Source organism: Vigna umbellata, chromosome 1 (genome assembly GCF_029865625.1).
Source record: "Vigna umbellata cultivar VRB3 chromosome 1, Vumbellata_1.0, whole genome shotgun sequence".
In the NCBI taxonomy this organism is placed as follows: domain Eukaryota; kingdom Viridiplantae; phylum Streptophyta; class Magnoliopsida; order Fabales; family Fabaceae; genus Vigna; species Vigna umbellata.
Window position 1 is genome coordinate 63,893,892 of NC_142165.1, and position 19,616 is coordinate 63,913,507.

The window sequence follows — 19,616 nt, forward strand, 5'->3', positions numbered from 1 at the left end:
CAGAATCTTTTGAATCGAACCAGGATAAAAAATTTTGTGTTGATTTTCTTTAACTCTATCTCTTTAGCATTCAAACTGTTTGATAACAGTCTTTAAAGAAAATCAAGATTTTAAAAAGAACCATTTTATCTTGGCTATTGACCGTAACATGCTTTCTGCCTCTTAAAACATTCCGCTGCGCGAGACACTAGTATCTACAAACTTTAGTATTGTCAAGTTAGTAGTAAAAAAAGTAGATAGGATTAAAGTAACCTTGAATCGTTTCCCAAAGAATACATAATTGTTTTTCAATACTTGACTCTTATGAAAACCCTCAAAAGGTTAGTAAATGTTGGGCAATGCTTTAAAAATAAAAATGAAAATCTATCATAATGAATTTAATGTTGAAGAATGTTGAGTTTAATTGGAGAACAAATGAGAATCTTTGAAACAATTATAATTAAATAAGCTAATTTCATTTTTTTTTCAAGATAGATTCATCATCAGTTATCCACAAATCATTGTTCAATTGATTATTATTCGGGTTACAAATTAATTAAGGTACATTCTTAATTAATTTGATAGAGATCATACAATTAAACAAAGTAGATTCTCAATCAAATGCAAAACTTTTCTAGATTATTCACAATGAATTCAACCAAAGTACATTCTCATTCAAATCCTATTGTGTTTAATAATGTCTATTCTTAAATCTCTTAACCAAATTAAAAGTTAATTAATCAAGGTAAATTCTCAGTTAATTATAGATGAAATTCTTACCACCAATCGAAGTACATTTTCAATTAGTATCAAAAACATGTTTAATGATATGAAAGTTCCTAAATTCAATCAAAGTAAATTATCAATCAAACCTAGAAACCCTTGAACTCATATGATTAATATGCATGTAGATTCAAACACTGTATGATGCAAAAATCAATACTTTTAATATGATTGAGAGATGACAAACATAGAAGAAGAATAACTCAAATCAGTAATCAAAAGAAACAAATACATTAATTCAACATAACCTTAGAATTCATAATAAAATTACAGTCGAATAGTCCTAGAGGCTTAGCCATCCATGAATGGAGTGAAATACATGGTAAAATAAAAGTGGGAGGAGTGGTAGATGATTGCTTCCAGTAAAGGAGTCTGAGTGAATGAGTGAGTTATAATTTTTGTCTCCCTTGAGTATCTTTATATAGGTTTGATTGGGCTTGGACTCTGAATATTATGTTGATAAAATCTTTTATCTTATATATTTCAAATATTCAACAAATTTAATCAGTTTTTAAGAATATTTGATAGATATTTCCTATTGATATTTTCAAACTAAATTAATTTTCTTTAAATATCAATTGAGTTGTCTCTGAAATTTCATTTATGTACTTCTTAATTTTCCAAAATTGTAGAAAAGCCCTTGAAACTTTCTCTAATTGCACTTTAAATGAATAAAATTCTAATTTTAGCTGTACAAATAAACATTAGAATATCCAACATAATTTATTCAACTAAAAATCACATTTTAAGCATATTTAATTCTAAAACGCGATAAATCTAATTTTCACTAATTCACTTTAAATCAATAATTTAAGCACAAAAATCTCATCAAAATTTTGAATTTTAAAGCATAAATGTGGGCATAAATATACACGCATCACTTACCACATTTGTATATTGAATCTTAAGCATCAACGTTCAACTTAGCATTTACGTGAATTATGTTTCCATTGTATCAGATGTTTCTTTCATTTAGACAAAATTTACTTCAAGCATTGTATCCCATATTAATGTTTATCTTGTTTCAGACATTGGATATATTTATATCTGACAGACACTTATTTTATTTAGAATTGTCCTTTAGTACATGTCAACGTTAGACGTTATATCTTATTATCAATATTTCGTTGAGTATTGTTTGTTAAAGTTCAAAACATGAGTTGCTGGATAGTCTAGTCTCTCTAAATGATCATATCTCAACAATAAATGATTAAAAATATCAAATATATAATAGAGATAAAATGAGTTAAAATAAAAGAGAAAGATGTGTAGGATGAATCTTTAATGTGTGTTGACTACATAAGTTATGCCTTTATAAATAGAAATAGATGAGTTTAAGTCCATTATATTTAAAAGTAATATATTGTAACTAACAATATATAATAATAACTTAATCATTTCTAACACTCTCCATCAAGTTAATAAATATAAATCATATCTACCAAGTTTGTTACAAATATAATTAATTTAAGGTCTTGGTAAAGACTTTGTCAAAATAAATGATAATAGGTGACTTAAATTAATAAACTTAGTATTGATGTCTCTATATATGGTCTTTTCTCGAATAAAATGATAATCAACCTTAATGTGTTTGGTGATTTCTTGAAAGACAATATTAAAGCCTATATGAAAAACAACCTGATTGTCACATATAAGTGTCATTTGAGTGACATTTCCAAACTGTAACTCTTTATGTAATTATTTAAGTCAACCAAGTTGACAAGTGGGTATGACCAACTTTATACTCTACTTCTACACTAGATCTTGTCACAACATTTTGTTTCTTTCTCTTCCAAGAGATTAAGTTATCTCCAATCGAGACACAATATTCGAAAGTGAACTTTTAATAGAATGAGATCTTACCCAATCAACATCTGAATAACAAAAAACTTTAGTATGGTTGTTGTGACCATAAAACAATCCTTTTAGAGGAGATCCTTTAATGTACTTAAATATACAAATGACTGAATTTCAATGATGTACACATTGAGAATTGAAAAATGGACTAAACACATTGATTGCAAATGAAATGTTAAAATGAGTAATAGTAAGGTAGTTTAATTTCCAACTAATCTTTTGTACTTCTTAGGATATGAGAAAGGCTCTCGTTGATTAGGTAAGAGTTCGGTATTGGGATTCATGAGAGTGTCAATAGATTTTTAGCTCATCAATTCAGATTCCTTCAAAATTTCCAATGCATACTTCCTTTGTTATATAACAATACCAAACATTGTTAGATTGTTCTACCTCAAGATCTGAGTTTGCAAGATATTTGGTTTAAAAGTGGTCATAAAGGTGTTGTTCTATTTGGGAGATGCCATGGTGGTCAATAGTTGTAAGAACAATGTCATCAACATATACTATTAAGTAGATACACTCAACAATTGAGTGATGGTAAAAGCCTGAATGATCTGTATCATTGCGAGTCATGCCAAACTGTTGAACAACACTACTAAATTTTCCAAACAAAGCCCAGGAGATTGTTTCAAGCCTTATAAAGATTTGTAGAGATGACATACCAATCTAGATGACTTTCCCTAAGCAACAAACCCGAAGGTTGCTCCTTATAAGTTTCTTCTTGCAAATCCCTATTAACAAATGAATTTTTAATATCCAATTAGTAGATATGTCATTGTTGAAGAGCAATCATGCTTATAAATAAGTGAACAAAAATCATCTTACCACTAGAGAAAAAGTATCACTATAATTTAAACCAAAAATTTGTGTACGATCTTTAGTCACAAGGCGAGCTTTGACATGGTCAATAGTACTATCAGGACCAATTTTGATAGCAAAAATTCACCTACAACCAACAATAGATTTCCCAATGGTAATGGAACGAGATCTCAAGTTCCATTATTCTAAAGAGCATTTATTATTGCCTGATGCCAACCAGGATGGGCTAAGGAATCACCTATAGATTTTGGAATTGACACAAAAGAAATAGACGAAAAACATGTATAAAAAAAGTAGAGATAATCTATAATAACTCAAACCAGTGTCATGAAGAGAGGGATTATTGGTATAATGTGTAGGGAAAATTGGAAGTTCAAACTCATTTGTTGATATCAGAGGAGTTGGAGATGACGACAACATAAGAAGAGGATCATAGATAACATGGATAAGGACTGTAGTAGAATTGGACACACATGGAGAGGAAGGACACTTAAAGTAAAGGGGAGACTCAGTGAAGGTGAGATATGCTAAAAGGAAATAACAATTAAAAAAGTAGATAAACATTTATATCCTTTCTATCTATTGAGAAATGTCTAATTTATTTGATTTCTATATGTTTTTTTACACTTGAAATGAATGAAATTGACATAAATTAAGTGAATCAACCTTCTTTAGCTTAGAATTGCATAATGAGGTATTGATAATTACATAAATTGGAGTTTAATTAGTTTTCGATGAAAATGCAACACTTTTGCAAGAACTGGAGTAGGATGCAATGAAGCATAAAAAATGATGTTGAGCATTGTAAGGCGAATAAGTAAAAATACTATTTTAACCCTCATAGTTTAGTAGCGAAGAAAGGTGTTGAGCCACAAAAGAAACCTTTAGTAAGAAACCTTGAGAACCAAATAGAGAAGCTCAACCATGAAAAAAAGCTTTCCAAGGAAGAAAACCTCAAGTGTTTATCACTAAAGAAGGAGTTGAGTTATGATTTTAATGTCTACAAAAATAGTGACATTCTATTTTAGGAAGCTTCTTTTCTAAATATCATTAGACATTTTTCTTTGCACGTTTTATAAGATCCTTGTAAGATACATAAGAGAGGGACACAGGCTCCATATTCTTGTAACCAGAGATATCATTATGAGTAGCTGAACTCTCTTGTATTAAGCATAAATGTAACTTCTCTAGTGTATTTTTACTTATTTCATATATAGAAATGTTTTTATTTAGTTTTAATGTTTGGTTTATTATTTATTGTTTGGTTGAAGTGATAACTCATCTTATTTCACTTATTTAGATTGAGTTGAGAAACTAATCTTAAATATATGGTCCAATCAAGTCATATTATGCGTTTGAATGCTTGGAATAGATTTAAATGTTTTAGCTAAGATTAAGTCATGCACTTAAAGTAAGGATTCATTCATTAAGAGTTTAGGAGTAGTAATGTGTTTGAAGTCTTAGGATTCTAAACTGAAGGAACTGATTTAAAATCAATACTCTTAGGAACATTGGATAATGATATTAGTATATAATGAATTAGTATTAGTTTAATAGAAGAAGATCAATAAAGTTCAATCTCAACATGCTTATCTTTATTAGTTAATTCCATTTCAATCAAATATTGTTTTACTTTTTCATTATAAAATACAAAAAACACTATTTTATTACAAATTAACATATTTGAGTTATTGGATAACAAATTCTTGTGGATACGAAACTTGTTGTATGATACAATTGATTCGAAACTTGTTGTATGCTACAATTGATTCAGTGTCCTTGATGAAAACAACAAAAATCAATTAATAATTAGTAGTTATTTCATGTTGGATTTTCTTGTAAATTTATGTATATATTTAACAAATTTTATTTTTATTGTTAGTTACTCTTTTATGCTCACTTGCTTTTGACTTGCTTCTTGTATGCAAAGAAGGATATAGGTTAAAGGCTTGCTATTTGATCTTAAAATAGAAAGACAACAATAAGAAATAATAGCAAGACAAGAAAACAAAAGCAACAAGAAAAGTTAAGAAAGTACACTTCCATCTCGACTCAACAACATCAAACATAGTTAATGGAAAAAAGAAATCCTGAAGTAAATCAACAGAGAAGACTCTTGGTAGACTATGCTTACCAACAAGGTCTAAAACACTTTGCTATCATAGCTAGGCCAACCATGGGAGTATAAATGAAGCCATTTCTATTGGTATGATGATGGAGGAAGGTAATTATGATGGTTAAACCATGGTGACGAGGGTGATGGATGGATGAGTTACTCTATAAAATTGATTATATTCTATGATTTTTTTTTCTCTTCTGTATGAGTTCTCTGGTTGTGTGAGTGAGGATGAAGATGAAGTGTGGTCACTAAAGATATAAAAGGATAATGAAACAAAAAATGATGGAAAATGTGAGTGGAAAATGATGTCAATAGGTGCATGCAAGAAACCTAAAAAATGTGTCAGCATATAATTATTTTGAGTTTCGAATGGTACAAACTAAAATGGATTTTTAATTGTGTTCAAAATGTATATTTTGGAATATATTTTCAAATCCAAAAAGTATCTTTGGAAAAGTATACAAAAATACATTTCAAAATAAGTATTTTGGAAGATATTTCTAGATTCAAAATGTTTTATGAAATAATCATTCAGAATTATAAAAGCAATTTCTAAAATGAATATTCTAAAATTAAGAAATGTCTTTCAAAATACTTTCTATTTTTTTTATATTCCGAAGTGTTATGAAGTTTCTTTTTGTACTCCATGTTCAGAAATTATCCCAAAAAATATCCAATCCAAAAAATATTAAAAATAAGAAAGTTTAGAGACTTTTATTATGTTTTTAATGAGGGATAGTTTGGAAAGGACAATTTTTATGGTGTGCAGAAACAGAAACAAGGAGGTGCTGGAAGAAATACTCAACACCTGAAACCAAACACTAAAAGAAATTACAAAATACAAAACTGGCGGGAACATTGGCGGGAACTAGTTTTTTTATACACTAATCATCATAACCCATTTTCTGTTCTTTAAGCCATTCTCATTCATCTTCTGCTCCCGCTCAACAAATTTCGAATGGAGTCGGATTCTGACTCCGACGGGTCTCACATCTCTGCAACTCCTCCGAGAAATTTAAGTTTGTCGCCACCGCGGCCGCTACCACCACCTCTCGTGGTGTCAAACAAATCCCGAATCAGAATTAAACCCTCAAAATCAAAACCAGCTCCTTCTGGATCCTCCAAAGCCCCGTCAAAACCTGACCCGGTCCTGGAAACCCCTCTCTCCCTTCCCACCGATCTCCCCTTCCAAATTCGGCGACCTTCCGACGCGCCGTCAGTTTCCTCCTCCATCGAAACCCTCCCTGCTGGTTTCTTCTCCTCCTCCCACTCTGCTTCGTTCGCGAAGATTCGAAGACCGCTCATTAACCTAGAACCTTCTGGAATCGAACCAGTTCTTACTCCCACCGCGTCTGATTCACGCGCTGATAGCACCGATGCGAGGACACGCAGAAAGACGCGGCTTCCCAACCTGATAGGTGCTAGCGCACCTATGCCTACCGTGAAGCCTCGACCATGCAGCGGCGGCGATGGGAACTTCGTGAGGCTAAACTTGAGTGGCAAGCGAAGGAAGTTCTTGAACAAGAAGGGAAAATCCAGCGGGAAAAGATATAAGAGAGGGAAATTCATATCGAAGCACGAAAGAGAGGGGAAAGAGAAGGATATTGGAGAGATGAAGCAGAGAGGGGATTGTAAGATTCGTGAGATTGATTGCGCTGTAGTGGAAGAGGCTGTGGCTGCGACGCTTGATGAGCCTTCGGAGGAGAATTTGGTGAAGATTTTGAAATTAGTTTATGGTTATGATTGTTTCCGAGACGGGCAGGTTGAGGCAATTCAGATGGTTCTTGCTGGGAAGTCAGGAGCGGTTGTTTTGCCGACCGGTGCCGGGAAGTCGCTGTGTTATCAGTTGCCTGCTCTGATCTTGCCTGGGATTACATTGGTTGTTAGTCCATTGGTGGCTTTGATGATTGATCAGCTGAGGCAATTGCCTTATGTGATTAAGGGTGGTCTTCTATCTAGTTCTCAGGTGTGTTATACGTTCTACCTTGTGCAGTGTTGGTTGATTGGTTCTTTTTGTTTAAGCTTCTCAATAACCTTTATATGAGAAAAAAACTGAATGTAATAAGTTAGGTCATTAGGAACAAGTTGTTAGAGTGTAAGTGCGTTTTATTAGGATTTTGGATGAGTGTGGTATTAAATTTTTTTGGGTGGTCAGCATTTAGTTCATTGGTGAAGATCTCGCTAGTTTTTCTCCTTCTCTCAAATGTTCCGTTAATAATCTCTTAGTACTTACTGAAAAAGAAATATGCGGGTAAATGACCTCAGCTTCTCGCTTAAGTTAAAATTGACTCATGTCCTTAACTTTCGTAGAGGTCTTTTTTAGTTAACTTGTCCAAAAATTATGCCGCACAAGTTGATTTTAACTTGAGGTTTAATGAATTGTAGTTTCTTATTTTCTTCTTCTTTAAGTGTTATCCTTATGCATATTCTTCTCTTATAACATAAAATCAACTTATGGGCTTTAACTTCTAAATAATCTCTCTCACCGAACTTCTTTAAAAGCTAAGCATAATTTCTATATAAGTTAATTTTTATTTACGGGGAAAACTTAATTCTATTTTATCTTCTCCTAAAAATGCATACTGATATGTTCGATGTTATCATTTAATCTCCTCCTGTTTAATTAATCTTTTTTTGTTTACTAATATTAGACCCCTGAAGAAGCCTCTGAATCACTGATGCAGCTTCGACAAGGGGAGATAAAGGTAGGACTTTCAACAACTAGACGTATGAATGCAACTTTGGCTTAGATTGTGTAGCACTGACACGGATTGTTCACATAAAATGGTTTGATTGTTTGCAGTCCTTTTTTGTATGATGTGTTTGCATGTTCAGGTTTATTTATGGATGATGATACTCTTGCATACAACTGATGTTTTTAATTTTGATTTATATAGTTGCTTTTTGTTTCACCGGAGCGGTTTCTGAATGAAGGGTTTCTGTCTATCATTTCTTCTTTGCCAGCCATCTCACTTGTTGTTATTGACGAAGCACATTGTATATCTGAATGGTGAGAGAATTCCAATATCATTTTGTGGTATTAATCTGTTTTATGTTTGATCTTGAGATTTTGAAAACATTTTTACAGGTCTCACAATTTCCGACCGTCTTTTATGCGACTTAGAGCATCTTTGCTTCGTAAGACACTCAATGTTCGTGCTGTGCTTGCAATGACAGCAACTGCTACTACCACAACTTTAGATGGCATCATGTCTGCTCTAGATATCCCTCACTCAAATCTTATTAAGAAGGCGCATTTTAGGGACAATTTTCATTTATCGGTGTCTATGGTCAGAAACAGGCAAGATATATGCTTCTACATAGTGCTTGAGCTTGTATACTTTCATTGTGTGAACTTTGCTAAACTTATGTTTGAATTCTTTGAACATATTAGAATGAAAGATCTACTGATTTTGATAAAGTCTCCTCCTTTTGCGGAAGTTCAGAGCATCATCATATACTGCAAATTTCAGGTGTGTATATGGACTGGGTTTTGCCAATTTTTAAGTACGGGATGTTCTATGATTTCTTAAACTCAACTGTCACTGTATTGCAATATATTCTCGCTATGCTCAGAGAAATTTATATGTATATTATTGTTGGCAGAAAGACAGGAATTGAGATCCATATGACTCAGATTTAACATATCGTTTTCTATAGTAGATAATATAATATATATAGTAACGTTTCTATGCTGGTGGGAATTAATGACGAATCTTATTGTTCCAGTATGAAACTGATCAAGTTAGCAGATATTTGAATGATCACAGTATCTTGGCGAAGGTTAGTTTTGGATTTTTCTTTTGACATTGCATGTCTTTCTCTATAATCCTTGGCACTGAGATGATTGATTTATCATGTAGAGTTATCATAGTGGTATCACTGCAAAGGAACGTAGCTATGTACAGGACTTGTTTAATTCCAACAAGATCAGAGTGGTGAGACAAATTTTATGATTTAATCAAGATATTGTGAATTTATGACAAGTGCATATATATATATATATATATATATATATATATATATATATATATATATAATAAAAATCTGTTTAGTAATCTTGTCATATTAACTTTGACTTTGTTGTTTGGCCAGTCTTGTCATTATATAACATTTTCTCTTGGAAATTTCCTATCTTTTTCTTCTAAGTAAAATATGTGTACTGCAAATGTGAATTCTAAATTTTATTTAACATTCATTCATTGCTAATTATATTTATTTATTCATACAAAAGTAGTAAATTAAAGTCTAAAAGCTTAAAGACAATTTAAGAATTAGATAATATTTCTCTTAAATTAAAATAAATATTGATAAAGGAAAAATACTTAAATTTCTTTTTTCATTTTGTTTAAATATATAAATTAGATACCTTGGTTGGTTTTAATCTTTTTGGCAATACCTTTTCTGGTTAAATAATAAAACAAGCAAAAGTATATGCATGCAAGATACATGTTTAAAAATGAACATACAAAATCTAATTACTATACTTTTTTATTACAATATAAATATTTATTGTCTCTATTTTATTCTTGCAAACTATAATGATTAAATATCCATAGAGTTTGAGTTGCTTTACCAGTTAAAAATAATTTTTTTGACAAGAAAACTAAAAAATACTAAAATCTAAATCTAGAAGTAAACTATATATTCATAAATATTTATATTTATATAACTGTAAATATCTAGATATATATAAATATCAATTTTTAAGCAATTATTTGTAATATATATCACATTAAAGTATAATCATGTCCAATGGATGGTGAAATAAATTCATACTTGCTTAGTTCAAACTGAAAACCACGAGTGAGTATAAAAACTATACAAGTGAGTGTTAGATAAATCAATTTTATCTAATGGTAGAAAATATATTTTTTTCAACAGTTAAATGTTTTATTACTTCTGTATTAAAGATTAGTACTCTTAAAATTTAACAAACACTATTTATTTGCTAATAAATAATTCCTCATTGAAATCATGTTTATATCTTATGTTTCATTAGGTTTTTTTGTGATATATTTTGCTAAATTTTAAAATTTTATACTTTAACGCGCTGTTATTTTTTTAAGTAATTTTTAATTTATTTTTTGCATGCGACAAATGGGTAAAATAATTGTTATACTTGAACATTTTTTATAATTTTAGTAATTTTTCATTTAATGCAACACACGGCTGATATACCGGTTTTCTTTGTGTTTCCTCGTTTTAGTTTGTCACTGATAATTTGTATTTTTTATGAAGGTTGTGGCCACGGTGGCATTTGGCATGGGACTGGATAAAAGTGATGTTGGAGCTGTAAGGCTTATCACCTTGTTATTGTTTTCTGTATTCATTTGCATGAACTGGGGTACTAAAGAAGTCCTCTATGATGCTATTCTCATATAGTGATTCACTGATTCTCATTGTGCTCTTATTGCATGATAACCTGCTTTAACATGTCTTATGCTTCAAACCTTTGAAATCTGGCTGTATCATAAACAACTGGTTCTTCCTCAAGATTTTTATTTATGGTTAAAATCCAAATATGGGTGACAAAGTGAGCCAACCAGCTCATACGAATTGACTCATTATGGGTTGAGCTAAAAACGAATGAGCTTAACCTGGCTCACATTCAATGTGGTTCATTCAAACCCATTTAACTTATGGGTTAAGTGAGTCGGGTCTGTTTGATCCATATTTTAAAAAATTGAATTTTTCTAACTCAACCGGGGTTGACTCATGAGTTGAAACTCATTTTGGCATCTCTACTCTTCCTTGGTATCTATTTTTACTAATGTTCTTACTAATGCGTTTAGTTCTTCAGTTAATAGTTCTGTTTAAAAAATGATGTCTTCGAGCATCACTTTTAGTCTTGTATTTTACACACTACATATTTGCATTCGACATAAATGATCTTGGATATAACAGTGATTCATACTAGAACTTCGTTGTCATGTCTGTGTTTAGGTAATTCATTACAGTTTGCCTGAAAGTCTGGAAGAGTATGTACAGGTACATAATTTCTTCTAAACTTTATTAGTAGCAGGGCAAGATATTCTAGCACATGCTTTTCTAAAAGGAAATTGATATTTTAGGAGATAGGACGTGCCGGAAGGGATGGGAGGTTGTCCTACTGTCACCTATTTTATGATGATGAGACATTTTTCAAACTTCGTAGTCTTATGTACAGGTAACACAATTCTTTTTCATTTTTATTTTTCTTACCGTCTAATTGTTCTGTGATGCATTTTTTTTATCCTCAGTGAAGGAGTAGACGAATATGCTGTGAGCAAATTTCTGCGTGAAGTCTTTCCTTCTGATAAAAGCTCGTGTGGGAAAATATGCTCATTAATTAAAGAATCTGCTTCACGCAGGCTTGATATGAAGGAAGAGGTCCTCTACTCTATACTACAAATCATTTAAATTTATTGTTTGATTACTCAGAAATTATTTTCAATTAAAATTTCGGATATCTTGTTGAGAAGTCAATCATGTTGATATTTTAGTGATAACAAAGGGGGGTGAGATATTCAAATTTTGGTAGCTCCAATACATGATTTCATTAGGAGATCTTTAAGATATGCATGCTATGTCAAAACGCCATTTTTAGCATATTATGTGTAGGTCATCTCGTTATTCGTACAAAAAAATATTACTTTTAATCTCTTTGCTATTTACCTGAAGCCAATAAAATCAAGATTGACTTCAAACCAGATAATAAGGGGGGTTTGTGTCGTAATTAGAAATTTCTTTTTGGACAATCATATATAGTTGTAACTATCTTTCATCCATCCGTTTATACGATATTTAACATGCTAGTCATGATTTACATGCTAATAATGAAACCTTTTGTTCCTGTAAGGAAAATCTAGACAATATATGCTAACTATTTTCGTCTAAGTCTACGGTTTAAAACATTTTTCCTATATTTTTCTATACCAGGTGATGCTTACTCTTCTGACACGCTTGGAGTTGGGCAATGTGCAGTACTTGCAGTTACTTCCACCGATCAATGCAACTTGCACTTTGGCTTTCCATAAGGTGTTGCCAGACACATCCATGCACGTGTAATTTGTCACACAATATGAAGTAGTTTATGAATACTTGTCTCCCTAAATCTATATGTTTAAACTTGATGGTTTATATAGGACATTCTAATCTTATGTTTGCTAAATTTTATCTGAAGTATAGAAAACGAAATATGGTTTGACCGTTTCAATAATCATTTAGTTGCTTTTTTTTTAACTTTTGGCATATTGCAGACTACTCCGCCATTACTTGCCCAAAAAGTATCTGGTATAGCTGCAATTCTAAAAAGGTAATAATATCAAACCATATTAAACTTGGCGTCCTTTCACTTTTACAGACTTTTTTCCTTTTTTCCCCTGGATGGTACTGTTTTGCAAGTTATCTTAACGCTGTTAACCGCGATAAATATGGTTTATGATTCCAAACCTAATTTTTTGAAGGGAAGGTATATCTGGTGATGACACCTGGCTCCTGACTTTTATCTTTAGAGAAGCAGTTTAATTTACTTACACTCGTACTTTGGTTTAATGGAATAATCATTGTTGTGTGATTTTTCAGATCTGAAAATAAGCGTGGGCAATATATTTTTGACATCCCTACTGTGGCAAATGACATGGGGATTACAGCAGTTACATTAACAAATCAGTTGTACGACCTGAAGGTTTGGATTAGTGAATATAATTTTTTTCTTGAGTTCTAGTGTGCGCGCTTAACAAATATGTTTAAATAGTTACTATATTGTAGATTTATAATGTTTTATCCACAAACACGTATGGCATCTAAAAACCTCTGCTAGTTTTCCTCGTTTTGAAAATCTTTCACATAATACATCATAAGTTTATTAATTAATGTACTGAAGCTATATATTTTGTTATGATCTGGAGATATCGTTGTATGTGCTAGGCATAGCCATGTACTGCACTTTTTTCATTGAGAGTTTAGTCTTGCCCCATCATTGTTTTCAAAATAAAATGTTTATAATTTGATTCATATAGGCACCTAATCCATTTGGCGTAGTAGCTCTACCCTAGTATTGAAAGCAATGTAAATACAATCTGACCTCATTATTTGTGAAATATTCTCAGTTGATGGGAGAAATAACTTATGAAATGAAGGACATGGCCTACTGTTATAGGATCATTGAAGTCCCTACAGACTTGTTATCACTATCTGAAGATATTACCCAATGGTTATCAGAAGTTGAAAATTGTAAGGTGAATAAATTCTGACAAACTTGTACATTTACTCATTTTTGTATTTTTTTAAGGTATGTTCATCTGGGATGTTGTATCCTCTGCTCAAATGGTTTTCCTTTTTTATTTTCAAGTATTGGTATGCTATGTCATTATAATTGATTGGATAATTCGTTTATTGCATTTTCTTCATGTTTGTGTGGTCAATTAAGTTATCATTGATAGATTTAATTTCCCATGGTTCTTTCTTTGAGTAGGTACAAAAAATGGATGCAATGTTTAGTGCTGTATATTTTGCATTAAATCTATGTGATAAGATGCAAGGTTGCAGTGGGCCCAATCACACACCATGCTTGCAAAGGAAAATATTGGAGTATTTTTCTGGAGTTGAAAATGCTGATTTCTGCAAGAAAATTGATGGCCAAAGCAGGTTCTTTCTAATTTCCGAGCTAGGTTCTGTACTAGAGAACAAAATTAACTTATGAAATGACTTTAAGCATCGAGAACTTAAATTCTATTGGATATTGAAACGTCAGAAATAAAGTTCTCTGGCAAGTAGCAACATACTATGTTGATTATGCTATATGCTACATTATCTTGAACTAAAATAGTGGTATTTACATGTGCAGTCCTTTCCTGCGAGCGGATATAAAGGTAAGTTGTCACATGAACATTCTCATCTAAATAATTCACGTATTGAAGAATTCTTCTTAAAATTACTTGTTTCTTTGATTATCGACAGGTCTTTCTACAGAGCAATTCACAGGCCCGATTTACACCAAGAGCTGTTGCGAGAATAATGCATGGAATTGCAAGCCCGGCCTATCCTTCAACAACATGGAGTAAAACTCACTTCTGGTACATAGAAATTCTATTTTTTTTATTTTATGACCTTAATACTGTTTGTGCATATTGTTGAGTTAGAACATTGCACTGCACGCTTGCGTCAGTATCAATAGACAAACTCATGATTTGTGGTTCCAAAACTTGTAGTCTTTGTTTGAGAAACAAAGGGAGAAGGAAAATCTAGTGAGCTGTAACCGTTCTTTCCATATTTTCCAAACAAAAGCTAAATATTATAATTTGATTTTTTTTTATGGTTTGCTGATTTTATATCATTGATTAGAACATTGTGGTAAAACTGAACTTTTAATTATGGATTTCAGGGGAAGGTATACTCGAATAGACTTTAAGGTAGTGATGGAAGCAGCAAAGGAAGAACTTAAACATTTGGTCGGAAAATGTACGCTCTAACTATTTTTGACGGATTGATAATACCATCTGACAAATTTGGATAGGGGGAGCAGAATCCGTGCAAGACCTGCATTGATTCAAGGACCAGGAATAGAGCTGAATTTTGTTCCCTGTCAAGTCGTTGGAATTAAATTAAAGAGTTGTGTGGCATGTTGCTATTGTCGTAAATGGGGCGCCAGCGCACATCTGTCATCTCAAGTTGAGACAAGCTAAAGGAAAAATGAAGCTATGCCCCGTTTGTGCCTAACGATTTGCACTTGCCAATTGTTCTTTGGGAATTGGGATAGCATGCGACCTGTGGTTGGAGGAATCAAGAATTTACAATCCTTTGCTGTCTGATATTTGTTGTTATCACCTTGTCCTACAGAGCGATCCCTAGGATCTTATAAGGGAAAAGGTTAACTAGCTCCACCTAGAGGTTTCCCCCTATCTTAAATAGATCTGTGTCAATAATGTTATTATTTGCTTACCTTTAAATATCAACAGCAATTTATAATTATTTGTTCGCACGTACACACGTGTGTCTATATATATATATATATATATACTAATTCAGGTTAGAACAAAAAAAATGAAAATTTGTTTACCTTTGTTATGTATATCAAGTGATATTCGAATTGTTTATTTTACTCTGTTGAAGTATGTATGAAGGAATTCACGTTATTTTCCAGTTTTTAATTAGTTACCATGTAACAGATGGTTCAAATTGTTATAAAAAAATTAAACTCTCGGATGATCCTCTTATTTACATGAAAATCTCAACTGGGTCTTTATATTTGCAACTGTCTCAATTGGGTCATAAATAATAGCGGATGACGTGTTGCACGTTGATGTCAAAGTATTTGATTACGTAGAATTTTTATTTAATTTAAGACGTTATGACATGGGGTTTTACTTATCTTCAAATTATAGGGTCCATCATGACCGCCACCCGCCGCTGGTCACCATTTTCACCATCTCTTCAATCACAGTTTGCAATCAATCCTTGCATCATCCAAACACAACAACTGACCATCCAATATCATATCCCTAACCTGTAGAGAAGCTTACATGAACAATCCCAAAAATCCCTAATCGAAACTGAGAGCCTTGATACGTCGGAGGACAAAAACCCTCATTGCCGTAGAGACATTACTGTTGAGATGCAAACCATTTCACCTTCTAACACAATCAATTTTTCTTCAAAGACCCACAGAAAAAAAACTACCTGAAGAAGTTGATGAATTAATTAATCTTAAATACCACTTATTTCTCTCTCCAACCTCAATCCCTTCCCCTGCGTCACTTTTTCTTCAAAGCCTTTATCTCTGCCTCAACCCCCTTTCTTTTCTATTGTTTCCTTTATTTCGCTATTTTGTGGTAAGTTTTTTTCTTTTTTTTTGGTTTTGTTCTTGTGGGTTTTCGGATTTCAGTTGCCTTTATGTTCAATATGATCAATTTGATCCACTTCTTTCATCTTCTACCTTGCTCTCTTTTATTATTTTTTTTCCTTTTTCATTATTTTTCTTCTTCGGGGTTCCTGAATTAGATTAAATGTATTTTTTTTTTGTGTCATTCAATATGTGGATCGATTATTCACTGTCTTCGTGTTTTTCAGTTTGTGTAACAGACAAGTAAACATGAAACATGAGATGGTACTGGTGTAGCTTTGAAGGAGCTATGAGTATGAAATCGGAGTGCTAAAATGGATTTTTTGTAATACTTAACCCTGTTTGTTGAAGGCAAGTTATATGTGGAAACGTTTTGTTTTGAGGGGTTTGTTTTATCTGTAAGTTAAATGGTGTTACTGTGGACGACCCGGGTTATGCCGGGTTCATCGTTGGATTTTCGTTATTCCTAACGATTATAGTTTGCTGATGCCACTTTTGAAGAGCACAATATCACATATTTTTAAGTGACTGGTAGTCCTAACGACGTTGCTGGCGAGAGGGGAAAAGTTTTGAATATTTGGTGTTTTGTTCTGGGCACGTTTGTCATGGCCCCGACGGCGGCGTTTTTTAGTTTGAGAGGGAGAAAGGGTGTGTGTGTCTGGGGAGTGAGGGTTTGAGGGTGGGAGTGGGAAAGAAGCAGCTTGGACGGAGGAGCGGAAGAGGTGAAAGGTGATAAGTGGTTTGAGGAAAGAAGAAGCACCGTTGTCACGTGGATTTGATTAATTTAATGCACAATGCCATGCCATCAAAACAAAAAATACAGCTTAGCTCAATTTAACGCCGTTTGGAACAACTTAACGGTTATGATAAAATTGGCTCAATTTTACAAATATTTGGACCCAATTGAGATATTTTGCAAATAAATATATAGACCCAGTTGAGGCAGTTGCAAATATGAAGACCTACTTGAAATTCTCATATAAATAAGAAGAGCATCCGAATGTTTAAACCTTATAAATAAACAGAAATAATATATAAGGAGGCAGCGGAAATTAGTTTTAATATAAGCGAAGCCTTTGTCATTATAAAATTTTATATAAATGAGACCCTCATGTATTGTTTATGAACGAATTCAGTTCATATTTACAATATATTATTATTATTGTTATTACCGAGGACAGACAACCGACCGCAGAGAGTGTTCTACCGAGGGTAGCTAGCCGATCGCAGGGTTTGTTACTACCGAGGGTAGCCAGAAGAGTGTCATGTGCCGATATCGAAGGTTGATAACCGGTCGGATGTGCTATAACACAGCCGATCGGGCAGACGCAAGGCGAATAGACTGCAGACAACTGTTAAATGCTCATGAATGCATGGTTAATGAGATAACGGTCATCTTCGAGGGGTTAAAGTGAGCATTGAAAGCCATTAAAAGGTAAATTAATGAGTAATATTCCCTGACATTGTATAAATAGAGGTCAAAGGGGAAGGTAAAGGTTGGATTCATTTTAGATATAGATAGGCTTGCGATAGCATATTCTGACTTGATCGTCAGAGTGTTTGCTGCAGGTCAACCCATTCATACTGATACCAAGCGCAGAGGAGGCGAGAGGAGGAAGACTGATCGGAGGAAGAGGAGTGTTTCCGGACGGAGGTAGCGGGAGTTTCCCCCGGTCCTATTCAGCAGAAACATTTTGGCGCCCACCGTGGGGCCGAGGGAAGTAAGAGATAACATTTACAACCATAAGGATGGATCAAGACCCAGCAGCGTTCATACAGGAGATGAGGAGAAGAATGGAGGCTATGCAGGCGGAGATGGAGACCCTGAGAGCTGAGCGTGATGCAGCCCGAGGGGCGCAAACTAATCGACTAGCTTCGGCGCGAGCCCAATCACCAGTGGTGGAGATGCCTGAAACTGAGTCAGATTCAGAGGATGACACAGGACCTAGGCCGGAGAGTGATGGTATGGGGGAAGAGCATAGTGAGGCTGGTTCGCATCGGGCTGCTAACCGTCCGGCTCCAACTGGTCGGGTTAGAGCACTGCATCCGTTTACGGCTGCGATTATGGAGGAGCAGATCCCGGACCGAACGTTCCCAGCCTTGGAAAAATATGACGGCTCGGGTGATCCGGAGGAGCATTTGAGGTCCTTTGTGGACGCAATGACTATATATTCACCTAGGGAGAATGTGTGGTGCAGGGTATTTTCTTTATCAATAAAAGGAGAAGCCTTAGCTTGGTTCCACTCATTGAAACCACGAACCATCAATAGTTTCGTAACATTGAGGGACATGTTCGAACGGCAGTTTTCGGCGGGACGAGCGCGGAATCTGACGTATCTGGAATTAACAAATATAAAGCAGGAAAAGGGAGAAAGTCTTAGGGTTTTCATGGACAGGTTCAACCGAACCTCGCGGCAAGTAAGGGGGGTGGGCAAGAAGTTCACCATCAGTACTTTGGCGACCGCGTTGAGACCCTCCCCGTTTGCTGATAACCTGTTCGCTGAGCCCCCATTAACCCTGGACGAGTTACAAGAAATGGCCGCTCGTTTCATTAGAATTGAAGAGATGAGGGCGGTCCAGCGAAGGCAACAGGAGCAGGGGACGAGCGCGGGACAAGAGAAGAAGGACGTCAAGAAACCGTTCGTCCCAAACGAACGGCCAAAGGGCCAGAAGTTTAGAGATGGCCCCAGGGGAGGAAGGTACGACCAATACACCCCATTGAACGCACCAAGGACGAGGGTACTGGAAGAAGCTCTGAGTTCGGATCTTTTGAGGGTGAGACCGTCTAAGTCATCACCGAAGGCAGACGGAACTAAACACTGTACTTATCACTTGAACATTGGGCACAATACCGAGGAGTGCACGGTGTTGAAGGATAAGGTGGAGGAATTGATCCGAGCGGGTCATTTACGAAGGTTTGTGAAGGAAGAGAGGAAGACAAGGAGCCCGCCCAGGAGGGCGAGGGTGGAAAGAGGCGATAGAAGAGAAGACCGACGGCCCGAACGCAGGAGGAGTAAAAGCCGCAGCCATGACCGATCGCTGCGAGGGACCATAAACACTATCTCAGGTGGGTTTGCGGGAGGATCGTCGGCGTTTGCAAGGAAGAGGAACTTAAGGGAGCTTAAGAGCGTACACAGGGTAGATGTGAGGAAGCGGCACATGCCGCCAATCACGTTTACGGATGAAGATTTCCATGCTCCCGACCCGGATGAGGATGATCCGATGGTGATAACG

The 19,616-nt window shown here is 34.3% G+C and overlaps 1 protein-coding gene across 2 annotated transcripts; it reads left to right on the forward strand.

The window, feature by feature from the left end:
* Window positions 1–6,485: 6,485 nt before the first annotated feature.
* Window positions 6,486–15,636, forward strand: LOC124827917 (DEAD/DEAH box RNA helicase family protein). 2 transcript variants are annotated; one of them, XM_047301101.2, is made up of 19 exons: window positions 6,486–7,523; window positions 8,209–8,262; window positions 8,455–8,567; window positions 8,646–8,858; window positions 8,952–9,030; window positions 9,287–9,340; window positions 9,421–9,495; window positions 10,799–10,852; window positions 11,504–11,548; window positions 11,632–11,726; window positions 11,800–11,929; window positions 12,479–12,577; window positions 12,799–12,854; window positions 13,124–13,226; window positions 13,651–13,779; window positions 14,016–14,188; window positions 14,388–14,412; window positions 14,501–14,616; window positions 14,925–15,636. In XM_047301101.2, the coding sequence occupies exons 1-19, from the start codon at window positions 6,516–6,518 to the stop codon at window positions 15,010–15,012; spliced, it is 2,709 nt and encodes a 902-aa protein (XP_047157057.1). In that variant the 5' UTR covers window positions 6,486–6,515; the 3' UTR covers window positions 15,013–15,636. The 2 variants fall into 2 exon arrangements, with proteins under 2 accessions (XP_047157057.1, XP_047157056.1); XM_047301100.2 differs by having other exon boundaries at window positions 8,646–9,030.
* Window positions 15,637–19,616: the final 3,980 nt, after the last annotated feature.

Bases quoted from the DNA above. Each gene is read 5' to 3' on its own strand.
- LOC124827917 (XM_047301100.2), top strand. From the start codon at position 6,516: ATGGAGTCGGATTCTGACTCCGACGGGTCTCACATCTCTGCAACTCCT. The intron at 7,524-8,208 runs GTGTGTTATACG...TACTAATATTAG, and splicing joins GTCTTCTATCTAGTTCTCAG to ACCCCTGAAGAAGCCTCTGA. The intron at 14,413-14,500 runs GTAAGTTGTCAC...GATTATCGACAG, and splicing joins TCCTGCGAGCGGATATAAAG to GTCTTTCTACAGAGCAATTC.